Below are 20,900 nucleotides of genomic sequence, written 5' to 3'. Positions count from 1 at the left end.
AGTTCAGAAAATTCTATCGAGAAAAATCTGATTAATTCCACCATTTCTTTCTCGATCTCTTAGAGTTGTGTTTTTTTTTTTTTTTTTTTTTTTTTTGTATAAAAAGGAAATTAATAAATCACCACCAAATTATTTTATAATTGGAATGAAAAATACACTTACAACAATACAAACGTGTTACGCACATTGAATTGACAAGAATTAAAAAAAAGGTAATCAGAAGCGACGCTACAGAGAAAGATAGGGTTTGGTTTGGGTTTATTGGAGCAAGAGTTAACCTGGCTAAACTGCGCCAACACAGAAAGATATGAGCTATGTAATCTGTATTATTTTGCAATAACAACTTCAAACATTTAAACAAGATAGCCCACGTTACCAGCTGTTATAAACAAAGTAGCTTTGTTCTTCCTGAAATACTGCTGATCAAGCAAATATTGCATTTCTCATTTGATTGTAATTAAATATGAATTTTGACGCTGACATTCCAAAATTATGTAATGCATCCCTTAGTATTATCTCTTGATAACGCAACAGGTCATCAGTTTTTCAATAAAAACGGCAATTTTCTATGTTCGTTAAAGGAAGATATTGGATAATAACTAAAGAAAGAAAGGGAATTTCTTATGGAAAATACACGGAATGAAATAACATTTACACGATATAGTGTATTTCTTAATGAAAAGAGATGATAAATAAAAACACATTATTTTAAATTAATCTGATGTTGTAAGATACTTCTAGGCTTGTTTAATGTGAAAAACGTAAAGCAGAACTAAAGCAACCCATAAAACCAAAAATAGAAGGCTTTTTTTTTTTTTTTTTTGCAAAAGAAATCTTGAAATAAGAATCCTTCTAGGCGGTTTGGAACCAAATATGTAAAGTTTCATCAGTGATTATGGAACAAACATTGTAATCACCCGCATCTTTTTTCAGATTTTTACCATCAATAATATCTTGATTGCATTTGATCTGAGCTCCATTCAGACTGACTCTTTTCTTTTTATTACCATAATAAAATTGTAGTATAGAAAAACACAAAAGAATCTCAAAGAAATAAAAAAAACTGATCAAAACACAAAAACCATGCACAAAAAAAAATTACGTAAGATTAAAAGCGACATTCATTTGCAAAACGATCTAATCTATTTGGAGTAGCCAGCAACATTCATGATCTGGCAGTTCGGAAGCTTGACTTTGATATCTTTCAGATAATGAAACAAAAATTCACTTAATAAGAGCAAACTTCTGGATTTAAATTCATGATTTTTTATTCCTAGCTCATATCGAATAAAAAAGAATATTAGATAACAAGCTGTGTTGTTTATGGGAATTTTAAGTTTTCCTAAACCATCGGTATATCTAATGAAAACTCAAATGTCAATGGGAGAGAGAATCTGAAATTCTGCAAGGATAATAAGATTTATTTCTAACGCTTAATAATTCGACAAAGAAATTATAATTCATTTTTTAATGTTCAAACAATATCTGAATCTAGAAGTGTTTATTAGACTTATTTTGTGATTTAAAGCATTCAGAACTTTTCAGAATATATTGAAGGTTCTTCCATATTCTTTTATGTTACATAAAGGCTTATTTTTTATACTTGAAAAAAAAATGTGTTGCTGTTTACATCTAAGGGCGTAATATTGTACGTGTATTTTTACTGATAACGTTTAGATTAACTGCTTTGATTTTAATCAGTGTCAAACTGTTTCAAAGAGTGCGTAGGTTAAGTATGTTCACGCCAGGTGCAACATTATCTACCCTCTTATCTTTTTACATCACAAATCGCGGAATTTCAAAATTGGATAGAAATTACCTCTTTTGTCAACATTTACTGTGTTTATATTGTATCTAGAACACTTGATAATTAGATCTTTATTTGGTAATTACCCATAAATCAGAAAAACTTCACAATAATTCGCAATGCATCAGACAATATTTTATAATTATTTTTTAGTTTTAAAAATTGGTAGAAGTTAAAAATATATGGATTTAAGTTAAATATAGTTATTATTTAATACTTATGATATTAAATCATCGTCTGAATTATGATTGTTGAAATAAGTCATAAGACCTTTGGAGCTAAGAAAGGCAGGAAAGGAAATTTGAATGGTGACCATTTAATAAGTGGTCATTGCCGCTTTCATTCGTTTATAGAGAAAATCCTTTCCTATAGGACATTTTAAGATAACTGAGAAATGATTTGCTTTACACATGATAGTCAATAGACTTTAGAAACAACTGACAGACAATATATAATTATTTAATCAGAAGTTTTAAAACAATAATGCCAATTGTTCTGGTTAAAAATCACGGAAATAGACTTATCTAGTAACTCTGCATGGATTGAGTGACTTAGCTGGAATGTGCGACATTAAGGACATATTGTGTATTTATTCGCCTCTTTCCATCTTCTGCTCCGCCTTCCATAATTAAAAATATGAAATACATACAAAAAAATCTATTTGCCTTTCACCTCTAATTAGAACTTACACAAGCAGCGGGATTAGTTCCGCCAAATCAAAAGATATTTGGCAGATTTGGCATGAATCTAGCATTTTTATTGAACCTATCATGCGAGTATGTATTTTGGACGGCTTCTTTCCCCGACCAAATGGAACCAAAATTTAACACGAACTAGAGTTGTAGTCATAATATTACATACCAAATTTCATTGATATAAGTCACTATATTTAGATGCCCGCGAATGTACATACCAATATACGGTCAACCCTTTCACAGATTTGGTTCATAATTTGATAAGAATCGATATTTTATTTACTAAACCTGCATGCCAAATTTGAACTCTAGTTATTTACGTTTAATAGTTATCGAGTTCATTTGTACTCAAACAGCCAGCCAGACTTATACTGGTTCGATTTCGTTCAAAATTTGAAATATATATATAAATTTGATCAAAATTCCATTTACCAAATTTCATCCGTATAGCTCAAAGCGTGTGTGAATTATTGTGTTTACTGACAAGCAAACATAAAGCCACTTTTTTAAATAACTCAAGGAGGACTGTAGATTTGTCAACATCGGCGATAATTTGGCGGTTGCAATACTTTCTCTATAATCCGTATACGAGCATGTGATAAGTGGCGTAACAAGTAATTGAGTATATATTTATTCTATTCATTGGTATATATACTCAATTACTTTTGCGTCAATGTAGAGAATCGTGTAAATTTCAAATACTAATACATAGAATGTGATAAATGTGAAAAGTGTATGGTAGTCTTTTAAGTTGTTCACTAAAAGATCCTCTAAAGAGATAACTAGAATGAACATCAGTATTTTCACTTTTGACACTTTTATTCCCAGTTTTTAACTTTTATTTTTTAAATGGCAAATAATCAAAATAACGATAATAATGATGGTAATTCCTCCCCCCCCCCAAGACTTTGAAACACATTCGACGCCCAGCTCCATTTCGTTTTTCTTTTTCTCCTCCATCATTTCTTTTTCCACTTCTAGTTTCTCACTGAAATAAATGTTTCATGCATTGGTTGCATATGTCACTTTGAAGGACAAAAGATTGCAAAACGAAACGCCTATTTGTAAGATGAAAAGGAAACGGGGTTGCGTTCTTCTATGAAAAGGAAAATTTCATTTCGTAAAAAAATATTTGGAAATGTTCAACACGGAATCGTGCAACTGTGATTTGTTTCTTTGCACTCACGATGAAATTGAACTAACTGTTAGCTGTATTATTAAAATGTTCTTGTAAAGATTTCTTTATAAAAATTTTCTGTATCTGCTACTAGTACGTAATATACCCCTGAAATTTGTTTTTTAGTACGAGGATGTGTTTTTAGAAATCAATGTCATCTTTGTGAAAAAGAATTGTGAAATTTCAAATAACGACTCTTCTATAAAAATTCGTAATAATGAGTCATAGTAAAACAACTACAACATAGAATCATGCTTATTTTCTATTGTGTTTTATACTTACACTTACATTTTCTAAAAAAAAAAAAAAAACAGTTACTTGTTCGTGATAATATCTCAAATAACTTTAAAGAAAGACAAAGCAATTTTAGAAAATTTGTTTTAAAAAAAGAAATCACATTGTTCCCTAAAGGATGTTCATATTTCTACTGTTAAATAGAAGAATAAAAAGTTATTTCACAAATTTTTATTTGTTTTCATTCATAATAAAGTTTTATACACGACTTTTGATTCATATTTTACGCGCTGAGTTCTCAAATTTTATAGAATTATTTGCTATTTATGGCAGTATAATATTTTCAGAACTCAATCACCGATTAATCTACTTTAAATCCATATGAAGAGAGCTCCAAATGAAAAGTCCATATGAAATTTCAGCCCTCGTAGCAAATATGAGAAAAACTGATTATACGATTCTATAAAAATTTATGCTTTAGAATATGAAATAGATAAATTATTAAAGACTAAAAAGTAGAAAATGGCGAAAAAAAGGTATAAAGTAAACACTTTTACAAGCGTACTTTTTTTTTTTTTTTTTTTTTGAAAAACTGAAGGTTAAAACAAAATCGTAAAAGTGCGAGGCTCTGAACGCAATATGAAAAGAAATTAAGTCACAACAAAAGTTTAAGAATATTCCTAAACATTCATTAAAAATAAAACTATATTATAAATGTATTTAACTTCTCAATTTTTGAGAAGTATTCCTATCATTGCCTCAGGCCTTTGCTATTTTGTTTCGATCTCTAAATTTTTGATTAAAAAAATCATTTTAGCATATCAATCAAAGCGTGTTAATAATTGTTAAAACTTTTTCGTATACAAAGAGAAATTGCCATAATCAAAAAAATTCGACCTCCAAATTTTCACGAATAATGATGTTTTAGATCTTTTGGATCCAAAAAACGCACTTTTGGAATTGTGTCTGTCTGTGAATACAAAAATTCAAAAACGCTTTGGGCTAGGCAGTTGAAATTTGGTATTTAGCCATAATACCGAATATTTAGATTTCTATCCCATTTTGGGTGAAATCCGTTGGAGGGAAGTCTGTCTATCTGACCATGTGCATGTGAATACAATAATTCAAAAACACTTAAGAGCTAGAGGGAGGAAATTCTGCACATAATTTTAACAGAAATATAGATGTATATTTTTGGACAAAATTCATCAAAGGTTGACCATCTGTCTGCTTATTTATTCATATATAAATATGAACTCAAATCTCTTAAAAGTGCAACGAATCAAATAAATGGAATTTGGTTTATAGTATTGTGACCAAAATTATATGTTTGCATTAAAATTTGGATCAACACAAGCGCCCAAAATTCATACTTTGTTATCTTCATTAAACTGAGGAGACAAGAGTCTCTCTTGTAGACTTGCTGTGACCTTAGAAGTTTGGCTGCCTGGTTTACGTTCAGAAGGTGCAGGTTTTTATAAGAATCGTATAGAAATTATTACAGGATATTGTTTAACCCTTTCTAGGGCCGTGGGAAGTATGCTTCCCACCAAATTTACCAATCTTTGTATGAAATTATGTAGGTTGGCATAAGTTCTGACAAATTTTTTTAGTAAAACAGAAACTAAGATGCCTCAGTTTTTTATCTCACACAAAATGATGCGTCTTGATTTGTTACTTAATAATGAATTAACCAAATTAATTAATTAATCAAATTAAATTTATCTAATAAGCTAAATGAATTCCTTTTCTTATTCTAATTTCACGCCTAAAAATATTTTAACATAATATGACTAGAAAAAAAATGGCCCTTTAAAGGGTTAAGTATACATGAAGAGAATATTTTCCTTGGTTTATTTAGGAATATATCATATATCTATTAAAAACAGGCATACATCGACGGTTTAAACGCCACATTTTACTTTTCACTTTTAAAAGGGTATACTGTAGCTGGAAGCTAGCTCTATTATAAATACATCTACAATACAATTATTACAACCTTGTAATGAATCTCTGAAGAAACTTTGAAAAGATATGTAGGTTTTTTTAGAGAAATTCAACATTCTGGAGAAAAAAAAAATAGATCAGAAAAAGATATAGGGTTTTCTTTTTTTCAGAGTAATTCGACATTCTGGAAAAAAGAACAGAATATTTTTAAAGAGTTTAAACACGTGGACTTTGTGTCAGAATAAGTAGTTTTAGTTGATGAATCTAGAAGGTAAATACTCTGAGATAATTTTTATGCTCGTCAAAATCTGATTGCCCGGTCATAAAGATAAATGTTGTTTAAGCTTGTTTTTATTATCTTAAAAGTGATTTTTATTACAAATCTAAGTAACAGACTTGATAGTTACAGGCTTATGAAATTATTGCTATTTGTAGTAGAGGAATACATTTCTGATGTAAAGATTTGAGTTTAAATATTATTTCTATGTAGAAGCGAATATTTTACACTCCTCTTTATTATTTTTTGAAGACCTTAAGACCAAAATCATCAAATCAAATGATTCAGTTGTATTGCTTTTCAATCAGCACAATCTTCATAATCAACAAGTAGAATCTTAGATTCTTATACAATGTGCATCGTTGAAATTCTTATCCGATTTCAAAGAAGATTTTAAAAATCTGATATTTTATCTATTCTTTTTCTTTATTTCTGCATATTATTAAATTTTACTAAAAATTAATATAATTAAATTTTAAGGTTAATATGACACTTCTAGAATTATTTGCAATATCATTTTTTCCCGAACAATAGAAAGATTTAGAGGCAGAAAAACCTGGAGTTCAACCCAATGCAAATCGGTAAAAATTTTATTGCAAGCAGCGGGAGGATCTCCGCAAACCTCTCTCGCATACTCTTCAATAATGGGCTCCCCCCCCGACCAAAAAATGTGGACCTTGGGTATGGCGGAGAACGCCTTGCCAAGCATCAACAACAATTACGAACAACAGTTACGAAATATAGATCTTTTGCGTGAATCTAGCATTTTTATTGAATCTATCATACAAATATGTATTTTGCAGTCTTTCTTTCCGACTTTTCGCGCATATTTTCTTATAAAGGTGTTATCTTCCACCTCCCTCGCATAAAACTGTAAATCTTGGGTAAGATTCGTCTTTCAGCTGGTGTGGTGTGGAAGGGGGGGGGTGTCAGCTCAGGTGTCGTCCTCGTCATCTGACCACGGTTCAAAATTACGAGGTCCGTCCCAAGATAACCCTAATGTTGCTTTAAAACGGGACGTTAATATAACTGAACTAAACTAAACTTAGGTAAGGTTACAAATGCCTTACATGGCATTTTGGAATAATAGTTACAAAATATTGTTCTTTGGCGCGACTTCAGCATTTTTAATGATTTAACGTGTAATCCTTGGCGATTTTTTCGCCTGGATTTTAACAATAGGTGCCCGATAATCGAATTTCTGTTTTAGGCATGTTGTTTTAAACCAATTGAAACCAAAATTTGACAAATAACTATAATTGCAGTCATAACATTATATACCAAATTTCATTTATTTAGGTCACTGCGTTCATAGAGTTTTTGCGTTTACATGCGCGCGAAAGTACAGTCCGATAGACTGCCAACTCTTTGACAGATTTGGGTTCGAAGTCTGATAAGAATTTATATTCTAGATGCTAAACATGTATGCCAAGTTTTATTTATCTAGCTTTTTGTATTTTGTAGTTATCGGGTTCACCTATACTCGACCAGCAAGTCAGAACAGAGATTTGCTCAAAATTTGATAGAAATCTCCAAATTTGAACATTCACAGACAGAGAGACAATGTCGAAAATGTGTTTTTCGAACACGGGGAAGTCTGAAACGTGGTAAGTCGTCAAAATTTCGAATTCGAATTTTTTTGTTTGTTTGTTTGTTATTATTTTTATGATTACAATGATGATTGTTACAGTTTGATGACTCTGTACTTCAGATACGAGAAAGTAAAAGTCTTGGACTAAATATTTAATTTCTGTTATTCTAAAAATCTTTCACTCCGCGAAAATGTTATATCATTTTCTGATTGAATCCATTACCAGGCATTTCGTTATTTGGCAGTATTTTTCGACATATGAAACTAGATATTTGAAAGATTTGAAAAATGCATCGTTTACAATATAGAAATACAATAAATATACACAGAAAAAAAAACGGGTTTTAAGAGTGTGATATTGTAAGTTAAAATTAACAAGTCCTTTTTCACTTTTTTTTTTTTTTAATACTCATCTACTTAGCGTATACGTTAGAGGTTATAATAATTTCGGTTAGAGAATTATAACTAAATATAAATAATGTTTTCATCAATGCATCAAAAAAAGAAAAAAAAAAGAGGGAAAGAAAAAAAAAGTAATGAAATAAATGGAATCACAATCATAAGTTATTTGAAATTTAATATAATGAACATTCGGTAATTTTTGTTTATGATATTTTTTGTGGTTTTATAGTCTTTGCTTATTGTTTTTTTTTATGCCCCATGTTTTTATAATTTTTGTTTTCGCCTTCAGACTTTTGAATAAAAAATATTTTTCCATTTTAATACATTGATAAAAGAGGTATTTAAATTTATTATTTCCAAGTTTTTAGCCTTTATTTTTTATGATAATCATCGCAGTTTTTTTTAAAAAAAGACAAAAAACGCCTAAGTTTTATCCGTGAACCAACATGATCATGCAGACACTACAATGCCGTACATAAAACCCTATACCAAATCGGCTGAATTTTTTTAGTTTATATTCATATTTTAAACATAAAATTCATATAAAAGTTCATTATGAAAAAAATATATTTATACTGATATTCTAGATTGTTAAGAATATTTATTCTCATTTGTGCCGAATTTAAGCATTTCATATTTTGTTAAAACTGCAAATATTTTAGTTCTCATTAATATTATTCCTATTTGAAGAATATTTTTTTAATTTAATTTTTTACAATAATTTCAATTTCTTAATTTAATTGATTTTTTTTTATTAAAAGCATGGATGTCAAAACAAAACTAGAATATATTTCACTTTTCAACAAATATTTAAGAATTTCTTTCTTGTGATTTCGATACTTGATTTTCCATTTGCTTGATTTTCGTTAAAAAGATATTATTTTCTACTTTATGCTACATTAATAAAATAGAGCTTAAGACATTTTTAATTTCATTATTTTCAATTTTTTAATCTTTTTTTTCAACTTTTTACTCTTTATTCTCTTTATTTTCCACTTTTTAATTCATATTTCATGATTAGAAATATTATAGTATCTAAAAATCAATAATTCCCAAATTAATTTCTAGCTATCTCTGTCAAACCATTTAGTAATTATTTTGTAATTAAGAACTCTAAAATTATTAAAATATCCTATGCCATAAGGGATTAAAAACTATAAAATTTCAAATACCGTCCATACAAACGTGAAACTTGCTAAGTTTAGAAAAAGCACTTAATAAAGAAATGATTATCTACAGTTAAACACAGTTAAATCTAAAATTTTTAAACTGTTTTGATCTTTGAAGATATAAAGGGTGTTCCAAAATCAACGCAAGTATTGAGTTGGCGACCTAGTGAGTAAAGTGTTGGCAATCCTATTAAAAAAACCATTTGACAGCAGACAGTTTAAGGTTAGTGAAAAGGGAGCGTTACATGATAGGACAACTTGTTTTCATTGCTGAACAATATTTCAAAATTAATGAAAGTCTGGCGGCTACAGTTCGAAAATTTGAGAATCGGCCCCCTAGATAGAGTGATTTAATACCATTGGACTTCTTTTTATGGGGTAATTTGCAATCAAAGGGCCACAATTTAGTTTCGTTTAGTTATATTAACGTCCCGTTGTAAAGCAACACTAGAGCTATTTTGGGACGGACCTCGTAATTTTGAACCGCGGTCAGATGACGTGGAAAACACCTGAGCTGGCACCTCCCTCTCTACACCACACCAGGGAAAGGACGTTTGGCATGACAGATTTAACGTGCAACAGACCCCCTTACACGACGGTTCTTCGGTAGAATCGGGTCTCGAACCTGAAACCCTACGGCTCACAAGCCAAGACCTTACCACCAGGCCACCGCGGCCCCAAAAGCTAACAAGCACGCGTGTATTGAAGGAGGACAATCAAAGCTGTATCAACGAAATTCAGCCACATTTATGGAAAATGGTCATAGAAAATTTCGACAAAAAAGTGCGTATGTGCCAGCAAAGCCGTGGAGGCCATTTGCCCTATGTGTTATAGCATACATAACCCTATCCTTTGTGTTTTACAATTCAACAAAAAAATAATTTAGAGGAAAAAAAACTGTGTTTTTTATTTAATCCAAATCTTGAATTAACACGATGTTCTATCGTGAAACGCTCCATTTTTACTAACCCTAAACTATCAGCTGTCAAATGTTTTTTAATAGGGTTGCCAACACTTTACTGCTCGAACGGTGGCAAATTCAAATTTTGCGTTCATTTCGGGTCACCCTTTATAAAGAATTAGAAAAATACATCTATCTTTTTAATTTTGAAAGCTTCTTAGTATCTGCTTCTTTCTTCAGTTAAAAGAAGAAATATTGGTTGATTTAGTTTGTTTTTATTTTTTTTAATTCCCCGTTTTGAAGCTGGGGAAGATCAACTTAGGGACGGGTCTAGTAATATCGAACCTGGTCATATTGGAAAACATTCCATATCTCTCTCCCAAATTCTCTACTGGGGGGGGGGAAGAGGACGGATTTCATGTCATCTTATTCCCGTTAAATTTCCGGTCGCCTAGCAGTACCAAATTACTATCTGTGATAACATAAAACGTATAGATTCCCTATTGGAAGGAACTCTAAGAAATACCCAATTAACTATAGTTTAAGATTAAACAAAAAAGACTACATCCTAAGTGAACTGTTACTGATTTTGAAATCTTTTTTTTAGATTATTATACATACTGTGAAGGAAATTTTCTATGATGTTATTGAAAAGAATATCTTTCACGGCAATTTTAAAAATCGATACATTTATGCGATATTTTCGGACAGTAGAAATAAAAAAGACAAAACAGAATGAAAATGCTTAAAGAACAAATTGGCTATTATTTATAATAATTTCAGAAAATTAAGGCTATGTAGAAATGAATGTGTAATAATGTGATTTCGAAATTTAAGTACAATGAAAATGAATGCCGTAATATTCATGTTTACGAGCATATCAAAGAGTTATGTGATTTAGGCTAGAAGATTCAGTAAATCATTCACATGACCTTAGTCGCATAACAAATGCTTGTTCGGTTGAACTATCGTTCATTCTAATAACACTGGTTCCATTGCTCCTTTTATAACATTTGATTAGATTTACAGATGACACTAATAGATATTGAAATCACGTCTATTTTTTCTGGCAATGGTAAATTATGGATATAATGTCGAACCGTAATCTGATATGGCGAAAATACATAACAGCATTTTTATTTCTTTAAGTTGATGAGTCGATCATCCAAAACACCCTGCTGTATCACTCAGACGCATTTCTTCACAGGGAAATTTTTCTGATAAGAAAAATGCGTTTTGACATAATAATTGAGATAAAATATTAACTTCAAATTTCATTTTAATCACTTTTATTTGAATAAACACCTTACAGAAATCATTTGGAATTGCATGAAAACACTCGCTCAGCGGAAGTGAACATAAAAAAAAAATACAAATAGACATTTTTTATCAATTATCTTTATTTTTTCAAAAAAGTTTAATTTTTTTTTTTTTTTCTTTTTACAAATAATTCTCGGTTTCTGGTAATATCGATTTGCTTTCTTTTATAAACAAAATATTCCCACAGCATCTTTTAGTAGGTATTTGATTTTATGTAGGAGCTCAAAGAAAACTACAGGATCTTTTCACAGAAGTATGGGGATTGACACATGAGCAAACGTGGGGTTTACACATAGGTTAACTTTGAACGAATATATTATGTATAATACGGCCAAATAAACCTCCAGATCTAAACCATTCCTGAGACAATTTTAACAAAGCTCTCTTTTTCTTTTATGCAAGATAAGAAAACTGCTTTGAAAGGGGGTAGGGTGGAGATCAAAATATTCTATTGGTATATTAAAAAATATGTCAAACAATAACTCATATGCAGACATATCTAAAGAAGTTATCTTTCTTAGATATTTTTAAATTCATCCCAATAACAGGGTATGCGGTATTTTCTATGTTTGACTCTTAAACTGGCATTTTCAAAAATCATTTTAAAATTAAATTGGCATCTTTCCCTATATCGTATATGTATAATCGAGGTCATTGCACGTGTATATGAAAAATTTTACTGCATTTTAATTTTTGTAATTCTATTTCCAATGTAATGTATCCATTTGTAAACAATATTATTCAGTTTAATTCAAAGAATTTATGTATCATTACGAAATTGATAAGCAACTCTTATCAAAAACTGAATTATCAGGTTTCATTCTCGTCAATTGAGTGATTTGCCGAATTAAAATGTCTTCCTATAAGCGTAATCGTTTAAATTTCTCAAAAAATTATAATTCATTCTCACTAAATAAGAAAAGTTTTTTTTTTTTTTTCAATTAAGAATGAAATATTTTAACATATTCTATTGGGTATTCCATAATAAGGCAACTTATGTTTGAGAAAAAAGTAATCCAAACAAACCAATAATTTTTAATTATAAAAATAATCCCTATTTCTGTATAGCATATGAAGAACTAACTTTGAATACTTCTGAACTTAAGAAATTACATTCTTTAAAATATTTTTAAATGTCAGGTTTTTTTATTCAATGACTGAATCTTATAAAACAAATATTTCTTATTATTGCAATTATGAACTAGTTATGAAATTAATTTTAGAACCATACATATCGAAAAATCTATCCTCAGTTTGCAATTAAAATAAAAATCTGATGATTATTTGAAACCACATACTTTTTGCTTTTTGATGCAGGTGTTATTTTGTTCGTTATTGTTTTTGCAGCTGTCGTTTGCTGCATTGGTGTTATTCTAACTTATTACTCATTTTTATTTATAGCAATTAAAATAAAAATCTGATGATTATTTGAAACCACTCACTACTTGCGTTTCATGTCGGCACTATTTTGCCTGTTATTGTTTATGCCGTTATCGTCTATTGCATTGGGTTATTCTAACTTACTCGTTTTTATCTGAAATGACTCATACTCTCTCGTCAAATTTCATGAAAATTCTTCGTTTATTTTCAAACTTACAGAATTTCAAGATATTTTTAACATTTCCATTTAAAAATTGCTGAAAGGCTTTTTTTTTTAAAATATTTATTCACGCATTTGTAAATATAAGCTGTTTCGTAATTCATGCCGAACTTTACTGTTTACTGAAGCGTTTGCAAATGAGCCTCTCCCATCCGCATATTTTCGTGCATTCGAAACACCCTGCCCTCGACTATTTAAACAACGCATAATCATTCAGATAGCTCCAAAGTACAATGCTCCTGTGGCGCAGTGTTTCATAATCAGAACTCCCTTTTTGAGCAGATAAGGCCTATGTTTCAATTTTGAGATCAATAGATACAAATAGGTAATTCAACATTATCTATTTAAGACTGCATTTTGGGAAGTTTTGTTGCACAAGAAAAAAAAAATTGTCACATAAAGAAACTTTCTAACCGTGTTCTTCATACTTAACAAATCAATTCCCTCTCACACTGTAATTTAACTTCACAGATATCGCATCACTCTTGAGTTATAACTTATCTGTTATATCAGAATTTTGGTCGAGTTTCTTTTCTTTCTCTTTACTCAACTTCGCCCAAATTCTTTTTATTTCATCAAGATTCATCTATTTTGCCCTGGATAAATGCTTTATATTAAATATAAATGGTTATTTCGAGAAATTTTTAATTGAAATCAGAAACTTGATGACGATATGCATTTTTTTCAATACTTGTTTTAGCATATCTTAGACAAATCTTTTTATGAGTTAATATGCCAGCGAAGAGTTTTTCTAAAAATTAATCCTAAATTAATCATGCATGAAAAAATTTTGAATTGAACCAATATTTTTTAAGACCATTTTCTAATATTTGGCAAATAAAAAAAAAAGAAATCTTCTATAATTACTAATAAACCCATTTACACTTTAAATTATGAACTTCGGGAAAGTTCTTAAGCAAAAATAAATGCCGATATTTATGAAGAAAATTTGCCGATGGGAATGCTTAAATTTAACCCTTTGCCTTTGGGTGTCTTCACTCAGGTACCATTCAAGAGGGTAGACTATTTTGACTTTTTATTTATTTATTTATTTTCATTTTGATTGTTAAAAACGCCTACAGAGTGGGAAGAAAATATATATTTATTTTTCAAGGAAATTCAACTTAAAACAATTATATATATTTATTTTTCTGAGCGATAAACAAATCCTTGGATATGTGAATAATTATGCATCGAATTACTTTTCCGAGTGCCAAGGGTTAATCTTGTCAAAAATTATAGGCTTTCGACAATTTTTCATAAAAGGTAACACAACCCGCGCAACAGTTTTAAAATAATAAGACACTTAGTCTTAAATAAAAGAATTAGTTGTCGAAAGTTTTTTTTTTCTTTTTTAGGAAAGGAATAAAATCTAAAATAGGAGTGCTTTATATCTAAGAAACCTGCTAAGATCAAAAAAGCAAGTTTAGAATGAAATTGCAGATCTCTCTGCAACGAAGTCTTTTTTAAACTAGAAAAGAAAAAAAACTCGCTTCTATTCGAACAATAGTACTGCTATGAAATTATCATGGGATTTGAACTTAAAATATCATATCTATTTTATAATTCAATTATGTGATTTGAAATAAAAAATAACATAAGCAATATTTAATATTGAAAGAAAAGAAAACTTTAAATGAATTTTTTTTAGAAATACCGATAATATACATTTCAAACTACAATGAAACCTGTTTCTGGCGGTCCTAATTTATGCGATTTTATTTTTGTGCGATTTTTTTATGTGGTACTTGAATTCCAACGGTGTTGATATTATAACACGGCTGTAAATGTTTTCTGACAGAGTATATACATACACTAATACAATGTGTATGGTATGCAATGTATATACATATTACGTCAACTAATTCCAATATTACAAAATAAAATAAATATATTTAAAAAAATAAATAAATCCTAATATATTCAGGTAATGAAAATGATTTTATGCCAGTTCATTACAAGAAGATATGCGTTTTGGATTAGGATTAGTAGTATTGAATTATGCGAAATTGAAAATTTTCCTATGTTTAAAATGAGAAAAATTTTTTTAAATGTTCCAATGTGTATTTTAATTATTTATTTTATTTTGAAAGTATTTTCTCATTATTTCGTAAATCTTCGATACATTTTTTAAATGAGATTCTTTTTTATTCGGTCCTCTTTTTCCGCATAAAATTTTTTTCTTTAATATGTTGTAAAAAATTATTTGTTATAGCTATTTATAAAGTTCCGGAATATTTTTTTTGTGCTATTTCTTTTATGCAATCCCTACCTACCCCACAAAAACCGGTTTGACTGTATAATAACAAGAAATGTGCGATTAAACAGGAAATGAAATAACGAATTATGTATTATTCAAAATAACAAGTCAAAGATAAGCTGTTAAAATACTCATTTTATTACCCTTATCGATTGATTTGAATGTTATGGAAACCGACATTAAAATCGAAACAAAAACAAATGGTAAAATCTAAATTTTCATTAGTTGGTAAGAATAATTGCCACGTCGATTTAAAAGAATGCATCTGTTGTCCTAAAAACTATTTATTAACATTTAAAGAATTTTATTAACATAAATTCATATTTTTAAAAGATTTAAGAATATTGATTCTTGATTTGAAGCTATCAAAACAAATTTTTACTCCGACAAAAGTTTAAACTAAACTGCTTTATTGAAATAAAAAGATTATTCAAGAAATTCTCTAATGTATTAGTAAAAAAAAAAAAAAAAAAAATGCTTAAATCATTATTGGAGTGAGTTAGCATAAATTACTTTTATGATTTGTGCCGTACACATCAAGTAGAATATTCATAATTCTAAATTTTTGTTTTATTTCTTTACCTATTTAGCATCAGTTTTCTATCACATGAAGCTTAAATGTTCATTACTTAAATAAAGAAATACAAACGACAATTTTTGAATATCAAAATACATAATCCATGCCACAACTTACGAACAAATTTAAATTCATAAACAAAACAAAACATATCTAAAAAAATTAGTATTAAAAATTAAGTACCTTTTAAATTACATATTAATTATAAATACAAATGTAAATATCAGAAAAAATCTGAGTATATGAACTATACAAGATTAGAAATTACAAAAAGACGAAAAATTAAAAGTCATTATTTCAAAAACCGAATCAAAGAATAAAAGAACTTACATTCATTGTAATAAGCTGCGCAGAGAGAAATTTCGAAACACAAAATTCCGATCGCTATCCATTTTACACTAATTTCCATTGTCTACTTTCATCAAAATATAGCTTTTTTTTAGCCAATTTCTCAAAAAATAAATTCAAAATACGATTTCGCGAGTAGCTCTTTAATAAAAATAATCCGTTCAATGTTTTCGTTGCGTTTGACGCAACCGCAGAATCTTTTTGGAAAGAGTTGCCAGAACTTAAAACCAATTCGATAAAACGCACGATTAAAGGTGAGCGCCGCGTTCTATCTTATCCGAGCAATACAGAGGAAGCATGGCGGAAATATTCCTTCTTTCTCTCATCTATTATTTCACCTTTCGCTTTTATCATGCATGTGGTGACAAGGTCATTGTTGAAAATGAGAGAAAAAAAAATATTTTTCTGACGATTTCTTTTGTGTTTAGCGTTCATTTAGAATATGGTTATGCCAATACAAGTCATATAAAAAAGTACCTATAAAAATGGCCTTCGCATTGAAAAGCTAATATGTATTATTTTACTTGCCTCGAGTTTATATTTTATATGCCTTTTTAAATGGAATTTTATTCGGATACATTAGGAAATTTTTATTATCGTCTGCGTTTTCTTTTAGTATTTAACATTATTTTCTTTCATAAGTATTGCAATGTTAAAGACAAAAAGTTTCGTTAATTCTTCGTTGACCAAAAAACAGACAAGGTTTCATAATTTATTTCCATAACCTGGATTTAATAAGAGCGAAAAAAATGATCATATTATCATCTGTTAATAACAACAATAAAAATTAATACATTGATATCTAATTAAAGTAAACGATAGCAAAATATTAGCATAGTAATACTTGATTATAATGCAATGAGTTTAGAAAAACTAATCCATTTTTCCTTTATAAAATATTTTCTTTCATAATTTTGACTTATTCATAATATTATTGATAATTCATATTTTTGACTTATGACATGAATAAATATATTGATGAATTAAGCGCTGAATTAAGAACTTATTTGAAGATAATTTAAACACTTAAAATCATTCATTTAAAACAAAATACAACAAGAAATAGTTCAATTTAAAGAAAAATGCATTTAATTTTAAGTGTAAAAGAAAGTAATTGGGAAAAACTGATGACAAGAATAAATTTGCACCAATTAATATTTTGTCTGCTTTCCTTTTGTATTTTATCTCCGCCTTTAAACTTCTAAATATAGATTTCGTCATTTTTCCTTCTAGTCAATTTAGTTTAAACTTCTTGCCATTCTTCAATGATAAGTTTTTCAACTTTTTCTTATTCGAAATGTTTCTTGACGTACTTAGTTATTGAAAAATGCTGATAAATTCTTAATGGGGTTAAAGTCTGGGACTGCTGAAGATGGTCAATTGGCTTAAAAGTCCGATATCGTAACCATTCCTTCATAATTTTTAAACCTTGAAATCTTTAAGTGGGAAAAGCAAACTTTGTTACATTTCCAATTTCTCAATCCTAAACGCATTAAAAAAAAAAAAAAAAAAAAGATAGTTAAGTAACCCATTTTGGACTCAATAAGTGCTACAATAATTTCTTGCCTATAATTCGAAGATTATCTGTTAAAAAACATGAACACTGTAATCGTTACTAATAATCTGTAGCAGCGGATAATTCGCCGTATAATCCGTAGATTACAAGGAGGTGCGTATTATCTGCTGAAATTTGTTTTGTCAGGACTAAAAGTAGAACCTGCGGATTATACGCAGGAAATTATGGTATATCTCCAATTCTTACTACTACCATACACCCCCAATCGATAAAAAAAATCTACCCCATGTTTAATTATTTTTACTGCATAATTATCGCTTAATTCATTCTTTGTGCCAAACATTTCATTTTTTTAAAATAATGAAACAAAATGTTAATCCAAAATTATAAGTCCTTGTTATAGCTATCTCTGGAAAATTGCTGACATTTCTGGTTTACTTTAGATGAGAATGGTTTTTTACCTTGAAACCCATTACTTAACCCATGTTCATTAAAAGTCATTTTTATAGATGACCAGGAATCCTTGTAATGAGTGAAAAAAAAAGTTGTCCAGAAAACTATAAATTTAAGACGCATAACTTTCAAGAAAATTGCAAAGGAGTAGTACAGCATCACATCTGATGTAAGAAAAATTTCAGAACCTTTACTGAATTTTACGAACCTCCAAAACGGAAGCAAAAAATATAATATTTAAAAAATAATAATAATAAAAATATTCCTAAAGTTTTACGAAAGGGAAGGAATGTAAGAGAGATGAACAATAGGCGCGTGTCTGTTACATAAATGAAGGCCGTCCTTCGGCTCATTTTAAAATAATGAAATACCCTGGTTATTGGAATGGACGTGGATGTCCAGTTATATGACCCAGTGTAGAGATGCCCCTAGTTCTGACTTCTGTGGATTTGAGAACGTCTAATGCAATTGGATTTCCGAACCTTACTTATTTTAGAAAACGTTAGTTTCTTATTTACATCCTGTCTTCACTTTAGTCGAGACAATGACGACGGATTTTGTGGTGTTAAACAATGTATATGCGCATGCGTATCCTCGAAAGCAGCTATTTATGCGGCTACTGTGTCTTTCTAGTACCATGGTTTATGTTTATATCAAAGCTTATTTTTTGTGCTTCTAGATATGATATGATTTTCTTTTTTACTGTGCATCGTAGAGGCATGGTTTCTTGAGCAACTTTTATGTCCTCAAAATGAGTATTCTTATTCTGCATAATTTATCCGGTGGTATCCAAACGTTCTATACTATGTACACTCCTTTAAACAGTATTATACATGCATAAAATTTCCCGTATGCATCTAATAATTTGGCCAGGGGATGTAGATCACTTCCAAAAATCTGCAGTACTTCAGGTCATATAACTGATTAGGATAGTATCACTGGATTGGATAGACTGGTTATACAGTAGAAGACGAGAGCTCAGTTATCGTATATGTGATCCAACCGCGCTTCAAAATAACAAAAGCCTCTTTTAAAATCCAAATTTAACTTCGGATTGTTAGTTTGTTCCAGTATTTTATTTTTTATGGATTCAAAGTGTGGAAAGCAGTTATGCTTTTTAAGCATATTAATTCACAGACGGATAAAGAAAATTCTGACATTCTACAGGGATTTGATAATCAAGTGACTGTTCGTTTCAGAATTCCCAGATTAGCTCTTTTCGACGATTGTACTTCACTAAGTGGTGGTACACAGAAAGATGGGCAGTTATTACACCTTCTAATTTTGTGAGTAATCTAAATTCACCCTACTTCTAAATGTAAATATTTCCTTTTATTTTTCATTTCACCCCTCTTTTGACGAAATAAACGTATCCTGAAGCATGCGCAAAGGCGTGAAGGTTTTCGAATCCGGAAATGAACATTAGTTACATTGGCGAGTTGAAATAAGGAGTTCTTTATTAGAAGAGAATATTTTTGTCATATGAAGAAAAGCAGAATTATTTATATTGTAAAACTAAGCAAACAGAAATATGGAAATTAAAAAAAGTATGCATCAAACATATTGAATTTAAATTTTAGAATTAAAATTATGTATTGTAGTTGATAGCATTCGATAACTGATTCATACATGGTTTTGAAAGGGTCATAATCATCAAAACTATTTTGAGCTTCGTACATGCATTGATAAGAATTAATTTTGTTAGATTATAATGATCTTGAGAGACCTTTCTCTTAGAAGAAATAAATTAACCTTCATTTATTCAATTAATATTTTCTTTCTTATAAGTTAACTAAAAAATGCTTTTTTTAGGATGTCCATATGTAGCTTTTTCATGTAACCTGACCTATGTTAACAATTGTGAGTTCCTTTCCAAAAACAGCTTCAAAACGAAGTATTGAGCTAACTAGCTTTTTCCCTTTTCCGAAATGCATAGTTTGTGGAGTTCTTATCTTATTAAAGAAAGTAAAATAATGGAATTTCACATTTTTCTTGCTTACCTTTTACATGCTTTATTTTATAATTCTCTAAAATATTTCAAGTCATTTCAGTTGTTCGTTGTCATTAAGAATAAGAATTGACTGAATGAGATATTACATTTGGAATTCTTACTAGAAAATATTTGTCTCGTCAGAATTGCATTAATATATTTATTGAAAATTTATAAATTAAATGCAGTTTCACATGAAAGAAAATCAGAATAAATGCATTATCTCCTAAAAAACAAAAATTGCTTTCCAGAATAGTTTACATATCAAATTTTTAATGAATTATCAATATTAGATAATCGAAAAAAATTGCATGTTTATCCGCCTCCAGTCAACTAAGAATTTAGAAAAGTTTTCTTAGCTCAACCAATAAAGGTAAAATATTCGCAACTGATTGTTAAATAGAACTTATCACAGTAAACTATACATTTGTGTTTTCTTCAAATTCCACCTAAGTTGAATACAATTATTCTGAAAAAAGTAATAAAAAAATTTTGTTTGAATAAAATAGGAAAAGCATAAATTATGTAATTAAAACTCTTGAGACATCAATGCTTCTTCTTTCCGTATTTTTTCACTTATGAAATGAGTGATTTAACATCAAGTTCATAAAAAAGAAATACGTCTCAAAATAAAAA

General features: G+C 29.2%; 1 protein-coding gene across 1 annotated transcript in view; it reads right to left on the bottom strand.

Annotated features, from left to right (window-relative positions):
* Nucleotides 1-16,588, bottom strand: part of LOC129958847 (uncharacterized) — a 30,610-nt gene extending 14,022 nt beyond the window's left edge. The window contains exon 1 of the mRNA XM_056071568.1: nt 16,288-16,588. Within this exon, the coding sequence (XP_055927543.1) occupies nt 16,288-16,366 (79 nt within the window). The 5' untranslated portion in view covers nt 16,367-16,588. The remainder of the gene's footprint in view (nt 1-16,287) is intronic.
* Between the last annotated feature and the right edge of the window lie 4,312 nt (nt 16,589-20,900).

This window comes from Argiope bruennichi, chromosome X1 (genome assembly GCF_947563725.1).
Source record: "Argiope bruennichi chromosome X1, qqArgBrue1.1, whole genome shotgun sequence".
NCBI lineage: Eukaryota > Metazoa > Arthropoda > Arachnida > Araneae > Araneidae > Argiope > Argiope bruennichi.
Note: the sequence above shows the minus strand (reverse complement) of the source record. Positions and strands in the feature narration are given on the sequence as shown.